Genomic DNA, 14,749 nt, shown 5'->3' with positions numbered 1-14,749 from the left:
TTAGGTTTAGGAGTGTAATAAAAAAGTAGCTTCCATGGGAACAGAATTTCTGTTCTTGTGGTTGTTTAAAATGCAGCATACTCTGTCTGCATGGGCATAAAATGTCAGAGATTGATGCATGATACCCCAATGAGCTCACAAGACACTTGGAGTTGTGGGATTTATATGTGAAAAATGAAAGAATTCATGTTTTTCTCCAGCAATTCTGGTTCATTCAAGGCCTGTTCAGTTCCTGCCAGGCAAGTAGAAATCTTGATCTTTGTGCTCCAGGAGCAAAAAGAAGCTACCATTGAATTACTTGATGACAGTGTTTGGTTTTTGAAAATCTGTGTTAGGTCACCCATCCAGTTCGTGGCTGTGCTGCATCATCCATCTGAGTTTATCTTCTTCTAGCCAGCCCCTTATATCCTCCTTGGTTTTTCTGCTGGCTGCCTATCAGGGAAGGAGATTTTTTCCCCCTTGTCTTAAGTCCTGGGTAAGTATTTCTGTTGCTGAAGTCTTCTTACAGAATCACAGAGTTAACTAGGTTTGAAAAGACCTTTTAAGATAATCTAGTCCAACTTATGACCTAAAATATTCACATTTCCTGAAATTCTCTTTCATTACAGAGATAGTCAAATCTCACCCATCTCACACACCTTGGCAGTGCCAGTCATGTGTCAGGTTAGGCTTGGATTTCTTGCAGAAGAGCCTCCAAATCAAACTCTTCCTCACTGGAGAAGGGGTCTCCCTGCAAGTGGGTTTTTTTTTTCTTCTTTCTTTTTTTTTCAAACTTGAAAGAGCTTTTGTTTAACTTCTGACCAAGCCCTTTGCTTTCTGTGACCTGATCTCAGGCAAACCAGCTGGGAAAACAAAAGAGTTGTAAAAGCTGCAAAACAGCTAAAGTATGGATAGAACCATGAGAAAAAATATGGGTTTCTTGCCATGAAGCTGGGTGGTCCACATGGAACCTGGGGATTGCACTGAGTCTTGTGAAACTTAACACACCTCTGAGCACAAATATCTTCCCTGCAGGATCAGGCACCTCATTTCCCTCCTGTTACACCACCAGATTTTTTAAAGTTATGTAGTGCTGCTTTAAAACTCTGCCCTTTGTGAAGCTGAAGGACAAGTACTGGAGAATGGATACCAATATCTACCTGAGCCATATAATTGATGTCATCTTCAGAAATTGCAGTGTCGGCTCTGAAAAACACACATTGGGTGAATCCAGCCCAAAAAGATGGCTTTGTTCTGTCAATCCCTGATGGCAGCACCTGTGAATATTGCCATGGAACACTCAGGGATGCAGCACCCTTTAAATCCTTGCACTGCCAGACACACTCATACAGGTGAGCCATTCCCTTCCTTGCTGAGGAGCTGTCTGTGTCTGCTGTGGGGTTTTTGGTACACACACCTTTGTGGTCCAGGGCCAGGGAATCAGGACTGGTGTTAGGCCTGGGATAACACACGTGGGTCACTTTGGACCTCTGTGTGTCTCCCTTGAAACATCATCAAGGGCAGATGGGCATCTCCTTTTCCCTCACTGCATCTTGAACATCCATTTGACAAGGCATAAACCTTATTTTTAAAAACAATTATATGAAATTCTTGAGGTCATGATCCAGGACGGGTCAGCCAATGTGCTGTGTTTAAAAAGCATTAACGGTATTCAAAATTAAATCATTTTTCTCCTTATAATCATGGCAGTCAACTGAAGTGCTTCCAGACCAGAGCCAACTGTTTATTATTGGATATTTAATTTGTTTTGTGTAGTTTAGCACTGAGTCTCCATGTTGTCTGAGCAAGAAAAACCAAAATAAATTTTAAAATCTTTCACAGTCAAAAGGATTTGCCAAGCCTGAGAATATTATTTTGTACTCTAATTAGCTGATTTGTCAGAATAAGAATGAAAACAACTCTTGGCTGGACTCAGTCTATTGAGGTGCTGACCAAACCAGGACAGTGCTGATGGTGGGGTTCACACTGGTGACTGTCGGAAGGCTCAGCCTTCACTGCCCAGGTGTAGCTCTGCTGGGAACTGAAGTGTGGGCAGTGAAGAGAAGGTTGGCATGGCCCAGTCTCATATGACACAAAGCTTTCTTTTTTGTGTGGGCTGCAGCTGCTGGGCTGCTGGAAAATGTCATTGACTCACAGCCAGAGATGGGGCATTGCTGGCAGCCTGACCAGAACACCTCTGTGCCAAGGGATTATTGATCACTTGAGCATAGCTGTGACAAGAACTGCTGAACATCAGACAGAAGACAGGTTGTGACATTAAAATGAAATGAGATGTCCTTGTACAGTGAAGTGCTCAGCCCGAGAGCATAAATTGTATTGTTGTATCACTCCCTGTTCACAATGGTGGATTAAATCTTAAATCTTAAACTTTTAAAGTTTCCTCTTTGGCCACTTTTACTGCATGAACGTTACTGAGCAACTTCCAAGAGTGTTGGAACTGTTCTCAGAATATCATGTATTTGTGTCAATTTTTGCTTCTGATTTGTCTCCAATTAATTACCCAAGGTATAGTTAAATGCTTACCAGACAGGCAATTACTTACCTGGAAGCATGAAGTAATTTTATTCCCATGTGCATCAAGTTGGCCATCTGCTTGGAGATTGGCAAACCAGGTCCTCAGCAACCATGTGGAGACAGGAAACTCGTGATTTTCCAGCAAGTCATGTAAAACTCTAACTGCCTGCTTTCAGAACAGAACTGTAATTTGGAAAGAGTTCACACAGCTCTGTAGAGCATCTTAGGGGTTTTGGCCAACTGGGCTCAGCTCAGTGCAGCTTGTGCTTGTGAACATTTTCATGGGCACCTTCACACCATCCTTCCTTCCCCTTCAGCTCGGGGCTTTTTGGATACACTGGACTGAGATTTCACTCAGAGAGGCTGAAATACATGGAATGCTTTGACAAGAACAGAGAGAAACCAGAATGCTGAGGCAAGTAATAACAAGATGTGCAATGAATGACATCAAAACCTGACTGAAGCTAAGCCTACAGTGATACACACAGAGCCAGCAGACAGATGGGAACCACAGAGGAAGCCAAGAGGGAACAGGGAAGAGATGATAAGACAGTGGCCAGGAAAGAACAATGCAAAAATTACTTGGATTAAATTTGCAGCCGAAAACCATATCTGGTGCCAGGAAAAAAGCCTGAGGAGCACGGCAGGACTGACTGCAGTGCAACTGCTGGGTCTGGACAAGAGGGAGAGCCCAGGTGTCAGGAGGAGGAGATCAGAGGTATAAATGTCTCAACAGCAGGGGAACATAGTTCCTTCCTCATCAGGGAGGAAAGTCTCCCAGGAAAGCCCCTTGCTGCAGACTGGAGTCTGCTGCTGTCTGGGGGAACACAAAGCAACCCATGGGTGTGGAAGAAGCAGAGACAAAACAAAAAACCCTGGTGGTAAACAGAGTGGAAGTGGGTGAGGCATGGGACAGGATTCAGTTCAGAGTGACATCAGTTATTTATGACTCTTTGTATCCCCATATCTTATATCTCAAAAGGAAGGCAGACACTTTGTCCTCGGGGCTGGTTATCCCGAGAGCAGCAGGGCTCCCGTGACAGGGACCATGTCCCTGGGGTGGAGCTGGAGCCACAGGGACCCTGTGCAGGGACGGGGACAGTCTGCTGTCACATCAGCCTTTCCCTGTGCGCAAATGGACCAGCTCACAGAAACGTGTGTTGCTGTGAAGGAGGGAAAAGAGAGGTGACAGTGAGGATTAGGTTTGAGCATAGTGAGGAAGGAGCAGTTCAGCGAGTCCATCTCTACTCAACACAACACTTTGGGACGTGCCCTCTTGGGCATCAAACAAGTGCTGCTGCCTTGACTGAGGAGTAGGTATAAGCTTTTTCTGTTTTTCTGAATCAAGCCAATGCTGTGAAAACTTGAAACCAGGGAAAGCAAAGCCAGTCTTGCTCTATTTTTCATATTTGTTCCCAGAGGCTTGTTGGCAAAACTGTGCTCTGTACTGTTACAAAAAACTCTGGGATAGAATTATTTCAATAGAGAGCTGTAAGTGATAAAAATCTGTTTATACCACAACATCTCCAGCCAAATGATTGACGTATATATATTTCTGTCCTTCCATTGATGTAACTTTTCAATTTCCTGTTGATGTCTAAGCTTGATTTATTTTTCCATTTATTTGGGTTTTACAAAGAGCACTGAAGAGCTTGGCACTTGGGGCTCTTTCTTTTTTTTTTCAGTTCAGCCCTCTTAGTCCTCGATCACTTCATTGTTTCTGCAAACAATGAAAAAGAGAGATGGAAAGAACAGCTGTAAACAGCTGGTTTGCTCACCAGGTGTCTGACTGGTATTCAAGTATCCTCTTTTGAGGGAGGTCTGTATTCGTGAAAACAGAACTAAACAAAAAAAAAAAATTCAGAGTTCACTTTATTTGCTGCCTTCACACATCATGTGACACAGATTTGCAGACCTGAAAGAAGCCTGAAAAAGCAAAACAAACAAGAAAAGCTGCTCCAGGAAACCTCGGGGCTTTTCCTCTCTGGTTGCACCCTAGCTGAATCAAGCAAAGAGCTCTGCAGGGCCTCTTTAGGCAGATCCTGCCAAGGTGATTTTAGGGACTCCTTTCTTATCATCTAACTTACTTACACAACACTTACAAAGCCTCATTTGCACAACATCTTACTCAAAGCAGTGGTCAGGAGCCACGCCTGGAGACCTCTGGTTTTGAGGAAATTACTCCTATGATTTATAGTGCCAGCAAACCTCCTCACTAGGGCAAGGACCCTCTACCCATTCCCAGCTCACAGAAGTCCTTTGGCTCCTAGAAAAGCAGTTACATGTTGTCAGTCACCCCAAAGGTGCAGAGTCTTGAATGCAAATGAAAGAAAAGCAGATAGAAATCAGGAGCAAAACTGATTTATTGCCCACAGATTGGTAACACCATCACAGCAGCACTCCAGCACACCCCAGGAACAGTGATGTACTCCTGACATCCTGCCCCACAGAAATTTATTCAAGGCAAACAGAGAGAAGCAAACACACCTATGTCACCCTGAGAGAAGACACACAGGTTTAGTGGCAAACAGAACCAGAACTGTTCAGCAGCTCTGTCTGCAATGGCAAAAATTGGTGAGCAGCACTGCCCAAAGCTGGAGCCTTCAGTTCCCCTCTTGCCCCTGGGCACAGCAGCTTCTCCTGACTGGCTGTAGCTCCTCACTTATGTGGGAGGATGCCAGCACCTATTTTCCTATTCCAGGACACAGCTGTGTTGGTGAGGAGGTGACCAAACCCAGCACATCCCCAGACCTGGGCACACCAAGTACCTCTTGCTACCACTCCAGCTGAGCCAGACCTGAAAAATTCTCCTTTACCAGGAATGAGGAGGGAAAGACTACAACCCTTAATCTTCATCAGCAATAAAATGAGAAGAAGCTGTAGCTCTCACTTTGTGATTTCTCAGATTAAATGCTTTACTACCTACAGTAATAATTTGATTTCTGGCAGTCACAATTAGTTCATAGCCCACGTTCAGCTAGCCACACACACCTGAACAGAGCAGTGTATGCACCTAAACCCATCCCAACTCAGCAAAGGACCTCAGCATGCACTTCAGGGCCAGGGAAAGAAGGGAAGTGTATCCTTAAAGTTACTCGTGCAGCACCAAGTCAGAGCAATGGATAGGATAGGATAGGATAGGATAGGATAGGATAGGATAGGATAGGATAGGATAGGATAGGATAGGATAGGATAGGATAGGATAGGATAGGATAGGATAGGATAGGATAGGATAGGATAGGATAGGATAGTTTATATGGAGTAATTTTGAGTTTGATAGAACACTCAGATGGGGTAAGCAAAAGGAGTTTCACTGAATTTGGTGCAAACATGTCTACATCACTAATTTTATATCTTCATCATCTTGATTAGCTCTTGAGTTACAAGGCAGAAGACAAATCAGGTGAGTAGCCCAGGTACAGCAAAATTAAAAACCAGTTTGAGTCAGCTTTACCCATTCCAAGACACCTGCAATCAATATCGAGCATTTCATGTTTTTCCTCCTGTTTTTTTAGTGATTTCACCATTAATAATGAGAAGGAATTCACATTTGCATGGACAAGGAACAAGCAGACTGACTAAATATCTCACAGCACATCAAAATAGGTTTGCCACAGTTTGGGTAATTGAGCTTTCATTGGAAAGTTACTTAGAGATGAAAAATAAGGATATTTCCTTCCTCCAGGTATTAATCTTCTCTTAATTTTCACTACTGAGCAGCACTGACTAAAGTGCACCCATGATCTGTTGGTATCAGCCCAGCTATGTTGATAAAGTTGTTAGGATTTATCTGACATGAAGATTCAGATCCCTGTTCTAAAATCAAGTAACAAGTTTTCTCTTTCACATCAAATCTGTCCTTCTGGTTAACAACAAAAAAAAAAAAGTCAATTAAATATTGAGATATTTTATATGAACATTCAGTGTCATTTCAGTTGCATCCTACTGGAAATTATGGAAAGGATTCCTGTCTGACTGTCACACCTTGTGACCCCACGAGTCTGGGTCAAACCTCTAACCCATCTATTCCTCTGTCACGCAGCATCCTGGACTTGTACACATCCTCTAAATAAACACTGATTTTTTTATTTTTTTTTTTTTGCCTGCAAAATCCCGATCCAAAGAAAAAACGTTACAGCACAAAACCAGCTCCTTTAGGGTTTTGTTCCTTGTAGAATCAAATAGAGCCAGTTCTGGTGCCAACAGAACCCTCCAGAAGGAAGCTGGGATAGAAGCAAACACCAGCACCCCATTTCTGCTTGAACAAGCTCAGCTGGGCAAGGCTTTGAAGGGCAAAGCTCAGCTGGAGCCTGAGACAAAGAAAAAGCAATCAGGGAAATATCTGATCAACATCTGCCACCTCATGGCAACTGCTTTAATTTTCTTGAGGACCAGATCATCTGTGGCTGAGGCTTCTCTAGTAAGCTGATTTGCAGTAAAGGAAATTGGATAGAAGATGGTATGTTTGCCTGCTGGGTACCTGGGGCTGTAAGTGGGAAATGTTTTCACGGATGTGGTAGCAGTGGTGTCTGAGCTTTTGGGGAGAGGAGTAGAGACCTGTACGCAAGGTTTGTGAGCTTAATGTGGTTAACACCTTAGTCTTTGTTATTTATTCAGCTTCTTTTATTCAGCGTGATTCAGGATGTGCTCAGCCTCAGGTGCCAGCTGTGTCTCTCACCTCTGTAGGAATATTGACAGCCTCAGTCAGGCACTTCCCTGACCGATGTGGGGAGGGAGGGGTTGGGGTCCCAGGGGGGCACTGACTACAGATAACTAATTACACCCATTCTGCACCCTAAGAGCTACTTTCTATTTCATCTTTTCATTTTTCTTCTCGAATTTCTATTCCTCTCTCAAAAGCAGCATTTTCACAGCTGTTTTCTGATTCTGTAGAGATGAAATACAGAACAAACGTAAAATGTAAAGTTCCTGTAAAGCAGGAACGAGTTTAACCACTGCGGCAACGCTTCCCGAGAGCGAGCATCGTGCGAGCAGCGACCTCGGGAACAATTCCCCTCCGGCTGCTGGGCAAAGCTTGAAGCCCTCCATTGACCAGGAGGGGTTGGAAAGCAGAGGTTTCCTTTCAGGCAGGCGGTGCTGGAGGTGCCGGAGGTGCTGGGGTCCACCCGCGGTGTCCCGGTGCCACCTGCCGGGCTCGCTCCGGGATGCTCCGCAAGGACAGCGGCAGCTCCTTCGTGCGGCCGGCCGGGATCGCACCCGGGCAGCTCTGCCGTGGCCCAAAAAACCCGAGCTGGGACAGGCCTGCAGGGAAAAACAGCAAACCCAGACGTCAAGGTGCGCTGTCGCCTTGTGTGTTTTGGGTTCTGCGAGTTCAGGTCTCCCGTGCCGCTGGATTCTGTCCGTGCCTCGCCTCCACGCTGTTTTTTGGGATGCTGTGAATTCCAGCTCCAAGTTCTCAGATTTACTGCATTATGCTTGCACTAGGGAAATACATGGGCGATTTTTCTCTCCAGGAGACCTGTCTGCAGCAACACGGGAGGTGCTGTGGCAATGTAGTACCAGATTTTACATTTTGAAAAGTCCCTCTAAAAGCTGGCAAGATGCCTATCTAAACTAAACACTTAGTGGTGGCATGTATCTCCTTGCTGCAATGTTAGACAGTAATCTGAAACAAAGCTATTGATGTGGAGGACCTTAAAGGAGACAATTCAGGTCTGGAAATCCCATAAACTTTTTTTTTCTTTCTTTCTTTTTGATGTTAACACAGTGCTAAGTTTCAGAACCCAGGCTGCCATTTGGTGAACAGTTTAAAAGACTTTATGTAAAATCCCATCTCTGTCTCAGCACAGAAACTATATAATATTTATTACTCTGGTACTTATCTTTTGGATCACAGCATGATTGAAATTTAAGGCCATGAACCCTATTGCCCTTCAAATGTGCAGGTGCTTCTGAGAATTTTTGAGGGCTTTCCAAAGACTTTCAATTTCCCAGCAAACACTGAAACCAAATCTCAGCTCCCATCACCGTTGCTTTGGACAGGAGGTGCATAATTAAGAGCCTGCCTTGAAAAAAAAAAAAAATCCCAGCCTCATCTAAATCACATTTGACAGCCAAATGCTACGCTTCAGCCATGGCATGTGGTGTGGGACATGCACAGAAGAGCAGGGACACACAATTTGTGCGTCCTGGGTGCTGTGGGGTTCCCTCCTGCTGCAAAATGTTCCGCGGGCAGTGCCAGCCTCGGGATTACTCCTGATGCAAACTTCTCCTCAGCTAAAGAGCCGTGAGGGCAGATGGTGGGGGGGATGCAGCTGATGCTGACCTCAGAACGAGTGGCATGAGTCGAGGTCGAGGCGGCAGGATGGCCCCATGACATATTTCTTACAGCTTAGACGCCAGATCAGATTCCTGCTGACACATAAAGCCCTTTTCCACAGCTCTGGCAGTGCTAAGAGCCAGGACAGCCTAATCTCCTCCTAAAAGCCTCCTGTGCTGTAACCAAAACCTTGGAGTTTTGCATGGAGATGTGAGTGTGCTGATGTAGTGCCTGTGGTGCTCCTTGGCACCGTCCCCTGCCCTTTGTGTCTGCCTCCCTGGTGTCCTGGACATCTCTGTCCTCCAGCAAGGGGTGGTCTCTCTCCAAGCACTGTGTGGGTGACACCTGGCAGCTCTGTGTGTCCCTACTCCCCCCTCGGCTTCAGAGACATAAATCTGGAATGTGCAAAAGGCACTCAAGGATTTGTGCTCGGGAGCCTGGCCCTGCTGCCAGGCACTCACAAACTTCACCCTCTTTTCAGCAGAGGGTCCACGTGGGAAAAAGAACTTAGCAGTGCCCTGGCTACAGAAATGCTGCAGTTTTCTTCTCACATGTGGGAGACTCAAAAGAGACAGAGCAGCCTCTGGGAAGCAGGATCCTAAGATGGATTTGTGGAGGGACTGGCTGAGCAGTGTGTGGCAGCAGTGTGACACGTCCTTGTAAGACTGACAGCGATCTAGGCAATAAACATCTTTATTCACTTTAAGTTCACTTTAAAGCACTTCTGTAGCACTAGCCTAGGACAGAAGGGTGTTAGTCAAAATCAGGATCAGGCTTGTGAGATTTTGAGAAAAATTACCTTGCAAATGACTTTCTAATTATTTATGCATTTATTTACTAATTACACAGCTCAGGTTTTTTTTAGCCCACCTGAGAAAGGGAGTCAAAATGCCCTTAGAGAAAGCCCAATTTGGTTCCTGCCCACCAAGTGAAAAGGTGGTCCCTGGGCAAGGAGGATGTTTTCCTGTCAATATAGCAATCAAATTTAGCTTCTGCCACTGTAGGCAACACGGCATTAAAAGAAGGAGCTTAAGTTATTAAACTGAGCTGCTTTAATCGTCCGGTTCGGGGAAATCCATTGCTACAGGAGACCTGAGGATTAGTGTATTTTTACCACAAAGCCAATACATCTATTCTGATCAGTTAGCACTTGCTCATTCGTGCATATGAAACTTCATTCTGCGGGCTTGCCCCTACTAGTATGGGAGCAAATGGAGTTTTACTTGGAGATTGACCCCGTTACCTTGAATCTCATCATTCTGGTATCTAGCTATGTAATTTTGCTTCTGGTTTTCCTGATCTCCTGCGTGCTCTATGACTGCAGAGGGAAGGATCCCAGCAAGGAATATGCTCCTGAGGTCCCTGCAGACACCCAGCCCCCGATCCGGCTGGTGGTGATGCAGCAGGGCTCCCCTGGCACTCGCTGGGCAAAGGGGCTCATCTCTGCCTACGAGAACCCTGCTGATCTGCCTGGGAAAAGGACTACAGTTGTGTGAGGGACCCTGTCTGCAGCTCCAGCTCCTGCCTCTCTGCTATGTTTACTCCCTGTGTGCAGAAGGATAATGTGATCCCCAGGTACGTTTATACGCCGATTTATTTGATGTGGTGCCATTGCTCAGGGGATCATTTGGTGTTGAGCTGTGATCTGCGTGGATATGAGCCCACAGCTCTGCCTGTCAGCTATAAACAGACTAATTTCCATTTCTGCTGCTGCCTTGCAGCCCACTGGCAGCCAGCAGCAGTGACGCTGTTATCCTCTCAGGCACTGATGAGGGGCCTTGGTTTAGTCTCGAGTTGTGCCTGGTGCAGTTATTTTGGCAGGGACAGTGTTGTTCAGAGCATCCTACCCCAGTGGGCTGAGCTGTGCTCCCCCATAGCCTCAGCACATCTTCCTCAGTCGTGCAAATGACCTTGGGAGGCTGCTCTCACCTCCCCAGGGAGAACAGAAACTCAAAGGATAGAGAAAGTGCCTTTCCTATAGAAGCCAGCTGCTGCTCCCATCAGAATTCAATACTTTCCATGTTGGCTGTGAGTTCCCCTGAGGGCAGTGCCAATTTATTTTCTGTAGGTAGAACACAAGCTCTGCTCTTATGGGCAGAGCACCCCTTGCCCTGCACAGATCCCCTGACAGGATACAATATGCTTCCTGGAAAAGCTGGGTACAATGCCTCCTGCCCAAGGGGAAGTGGGAGCTGAGGTGAATTTAGTAGGAATGTGAAACGTGTGACACCACTGTCCACTGGAACAGGAATTTCTGACCCCACGTCCTGGATTTCAGAGTCCATCTCCACGTGTCTGACCCTGCCTCTCGCCCTGAGCCTTCCTTCAGCTGTATCATGTTCCTGCTGGGCCACATCAAGGCTGTTATTGTAGCTCCAGTAAATCTAATGCTATCTGCATCGGGTCCTGCTATTCCCATCATTTCAGAGCTATAAGCTAAAGGCCTTTTTGGTTAACAAGTTTATTCTGCATCTGGTTGGTTTTTTTTCCCATCTCAGTGCTCAATGGGATGTTTAACACTGGGTTATTGTGTCCCTCTAAATAGTGCTCAAGTTCCTATATGTGATATTATTTAAGTGGTGGATTTTAGCTGGTTTTTAAGGGAAAATCAGCACTGGACCCAGACTGCTGCAGGTGCCTGTCCCATAGGGTATTTTACATCGTGTTAATATGAAGTTCCCGGAGTCCTACAGAAACCTTTAGTAAAATACAGTGAGATTTATTACCTGTGTCAGGTGTCATGGATGACTCACTGGATGCAGTGGTCCTAATGCCTTCAGGACAGGCATTTTAAATAATTCCAGAAATAAACTGCAGTGAATTCGAACCACAATTGAACAAAGCTGTTGGCTGGATTGCATAGTTTGTACTCCAGCTGGGTAGAAACAGTCTGCCTGTGGTACATCCCCAGACATGCTGGTTTCTGAATCAGCCACAGAGCATCCTGGCTCTGGCAAAGAAATCTCGAGAGTACCTTTGTATTTAACTGTTAGTTGTTTTTCTTTTGGTTTCCAAGTTCTTATGGGTGAACCCAGGTTTTGTTTTCAAGCTGTCCTTTGCGCCCTAGCAGTCATGGATATGCCTGGCTTGGAAAGGAAGCCTGAATTGGGAGGAAGGCTCCTGATGGGTGGGTGCTGGAGTAAAACCCTTGATGAAACTGGTAAATCAGAAGTTGGTGCCATGATCCTTTTCCATGTGTCATGCTGAAATATTTAGCACTTGAAAAAGTGCGATTAGTTGTAGATGCTTTGGCAAAATGTGGCAGTGACTGAGCTGCTCATATGTTACGGCTGCTGGCACCCACACAGGGTGGGTTATGTCTCCTTGGGCTCTCCCATCTGCCTTCCCTTCAGCCTGTTAGCTCTTTAAAGCTTTTTGTGTGTTCATGTATCATTTAGCTTTCAAGGAACCTTCTTGGTGATAAGGGATTCCTGGCATTCGAGAACAGAAATAACAACCTATGTTAATAAGATCTTTGGGTGGGGGCGGGACGAAAAAGAGCTCAAAAATATCACAAAGAGGATGGCACAGCTCATGTGACACCAAATGCCACAGTGTCAGCAGAAAAGCTGTGGTTCTTTGCTGAAGGTCATGCAAATAATGTAATGACACCATGTCACATTGCCATAGCATTGCCACTGTGTTTGTTTCTGTAGGTAAAACAGACTTGTGTTAATAAATACTTTTAGATAGCTGAAATTCTCCAGATACATAGTTTTGTGTGCATTAACCACAGATCCCTGGCTCCTTGAAACTCAATATCAAAGCTGCTGATTTTGGCAGGGTAAGTTTTCTGGTTTAAACTACAGGAAGTTGTGCCTGGGGATGCTGCGGGCACAGGAGCAGTTTCCATTGTTCACTCATGAGGAAATTTGTCAGTTGTGATAGTTGGTGAACTCTGCTCCAAAATGGGGAGGTAAAAGCAGCAAATGATACTTTCTTTCTGATAGCAGGAAGGTAAACATAGGGTAAATCCCTTTCTGGAAAATGAGAAACTCAAGTGCATCAGGACTTTGTCTTCCCAACAGGAATAAAATGGCTTTCTTAGTTTTGTCTATACTAAACCAATATTGGAGTATTTTGTCTTAATATTGGAGTATTGTTTAAACTAGACTAGAATTGGAGTATTATTAGTGGGGAGAGCCCTTGAGTATGTACTGAGAATTCCAAGTAATCAAGTCCCTGAGAGTGAAATTAGTGCTTTGGGGAGGTCTCTGCTGCCATGCTTTACTTAATGACTGCATCAAGATTAACGCATGTGAATGGGCTTTTATCAGGCCAAGCTTGCCAGAAATCAGCCTTGAAGCTGTGTTCCTTCGAGTGCTTGCAGTCCTCTGCCACACCATTTGCATCATTGTGAGGAAATGGGGACAAATACTCCCACAGCAGGGTTGTTGTTTGCATCAATTGTGTCTGAAATGTGAATCTCTTGCTGGAATTCACAAAACATCCTGAGTCAGGCTTTTCTGCTTTCTATCCCAAACTGAGCCACGCAGAGGAGCTCTGCAGAGACCGAGCTATCCCTTTGGGACACCTGCAGCATCTTCCAAGCCCTGTCCCACATGGGACATGTCCCACACAGGACGTGGCTGTGGGCATCCATGCATTCAGGGAAAGAGCTGCTGTGCAGCTCTTTGCACATCCTCTGAATCTGACTCTTCCATCCCTGTTCAGTTGAGGATGGGTTTGTGCCTTGCTTAATCCTGCCCGTGCCTATGGAGACATGTGCTTTGCCCAGAGGATTTGGCAGGATTTTAAGGTCAGGATATCCAGTGCAGAAATCCTGTCCTACAGCAGGTGCCCTTTGCAAATGAGTGAGATGTGGGTAAAATTGTATTAACATCGATTCATAAGCAGTATGAGTTAGAGAATGTTGGATGGATTGACAAGGATTTAGGAAATATGCTCTATTCCCAGTTCTGCCCTTGCCTTATGAGGCATCCTTGGGCAGCTCCTGTCCCCTCTGTGCTTTGCTCCATATGCCTTTGGTTAGTTTTCTCTGCTCTTCTGCCCTCTGCGCTGAGATTTCTCTCTTCTTAGTTATTTATGCAGTTTGTAAGGGGATTGTTACAAAACTGGCACACAGGGGCTGCGCTTGAATTTCAGTCCATGGTGTAACTCTGCTAGGATCCAAGAGAATAAAATAAAATATTCTCCCACAAACTGCCTGGAGCAGGTGGATCAGAAAAGTTGATGAACAAGCCACATTAAATCTGAGCAAACTCTGGGCACAGTCTTACAAGACTTGCTTTGGATGAGCTGTGATCACCATGGCACTCTGGTATCTGTAGCTCTGTGATTTGAAGGGAACTCGGGGGCACTGGGAGGATTTATTGCTGTTTCACAGGAAGCAGGAATTCAGTCTTTACTGGCTCACTTACAGTTGGCTTAGTGTGCTTTTAAAGTCACAAATGACTGCTTCTGTAAAGCCTTTATTAAGGGGTTTTACAGAAACAAACAGAAAAAAAGATATATAGATTTCTCCAATATTAATTCAAGTCAAACATGTCATTAAATTCACTGAAAATTCATCTTTCATGTGAGGCTGTTCCACTGTAAACATACTGTCTAAGCCTTCAGATTTCTTTTTAAAATCCCTAATAAGCCACTACAGATGAGTAGAGGATTAGTCCAGACAGACTAACCCATATTTGCCAGAGAATTCCTTCCTATGCAGTGATTGTTTTGAATTTGAAAAGGGGTTAATCTTGTCTAATTTTTTTTATCAGCACATTTTTCCATCCTCTGATAGTGCTGAGTATAGAAGCACAGGGACACGTCCAAGTGAAACCCCTTGGCTGTAAGAAGAACTTAAGAATAATTTTTACTGCCTAGAACTGCATCTCTTTGAGTTATCAGTCACTCAGCTTGTGTGATGTTGGTGCTTTGGTGGGAATGCCATGAGGTAAGAATGGGTATTGGGAGATTAATTTGAAATACTGTGCTTCAAACCAT

General features: G+C 45.0%; 1 protein-coding gene across 1 annotated transcript; it reads left to right on the top strand.

Moving 5' to 3' along the window:
- Window positions 1-10,005: 10,005 nt before the first annotated feature.
- SMIM36 (small integral membrane protein 36) lies at window positions 10,006-10,290 on the top strand. Its single transcript, XM_062506563.1, has one exon. It carries the CDS (start codon window positions 10,006-10,008, stop codon window positions 10,288-10,290), a length of 285 nt encoding a protein of 94 aa, XP_062362547.1.
- The last annotated feature ends 4,459 nt before the right edge of the window (window positions 10,291-14,749 follow it).

Source organism: Cinclus cinclus, chromosome 20, assembly GCF_963662255.1.
Source record: "Cinclus cinclus chromosome 20, bCinCin1.1, whole genome shotgun sequence".
NCBI classification, from domain to species: Eukaryota; Metazoa; Chordata; class Aves; order Passeriformes; family Cinclidae; genus Cinclus; species Cinclus cinclus.
Note: the sequence above shows the minus strand (reverse complement) of the source record. Positions and strands in the feature narration are given on the sequence as shown.

Excerpts from the sequence above, each read along its gene's own strand:
- SMIM36 (XM_062506563.1), top strand. The coding sequence starts at position 10,006 with ATGGAGTTTTACTTGGAGATTGACCCCGTTACCTTGAATCTCATCATT.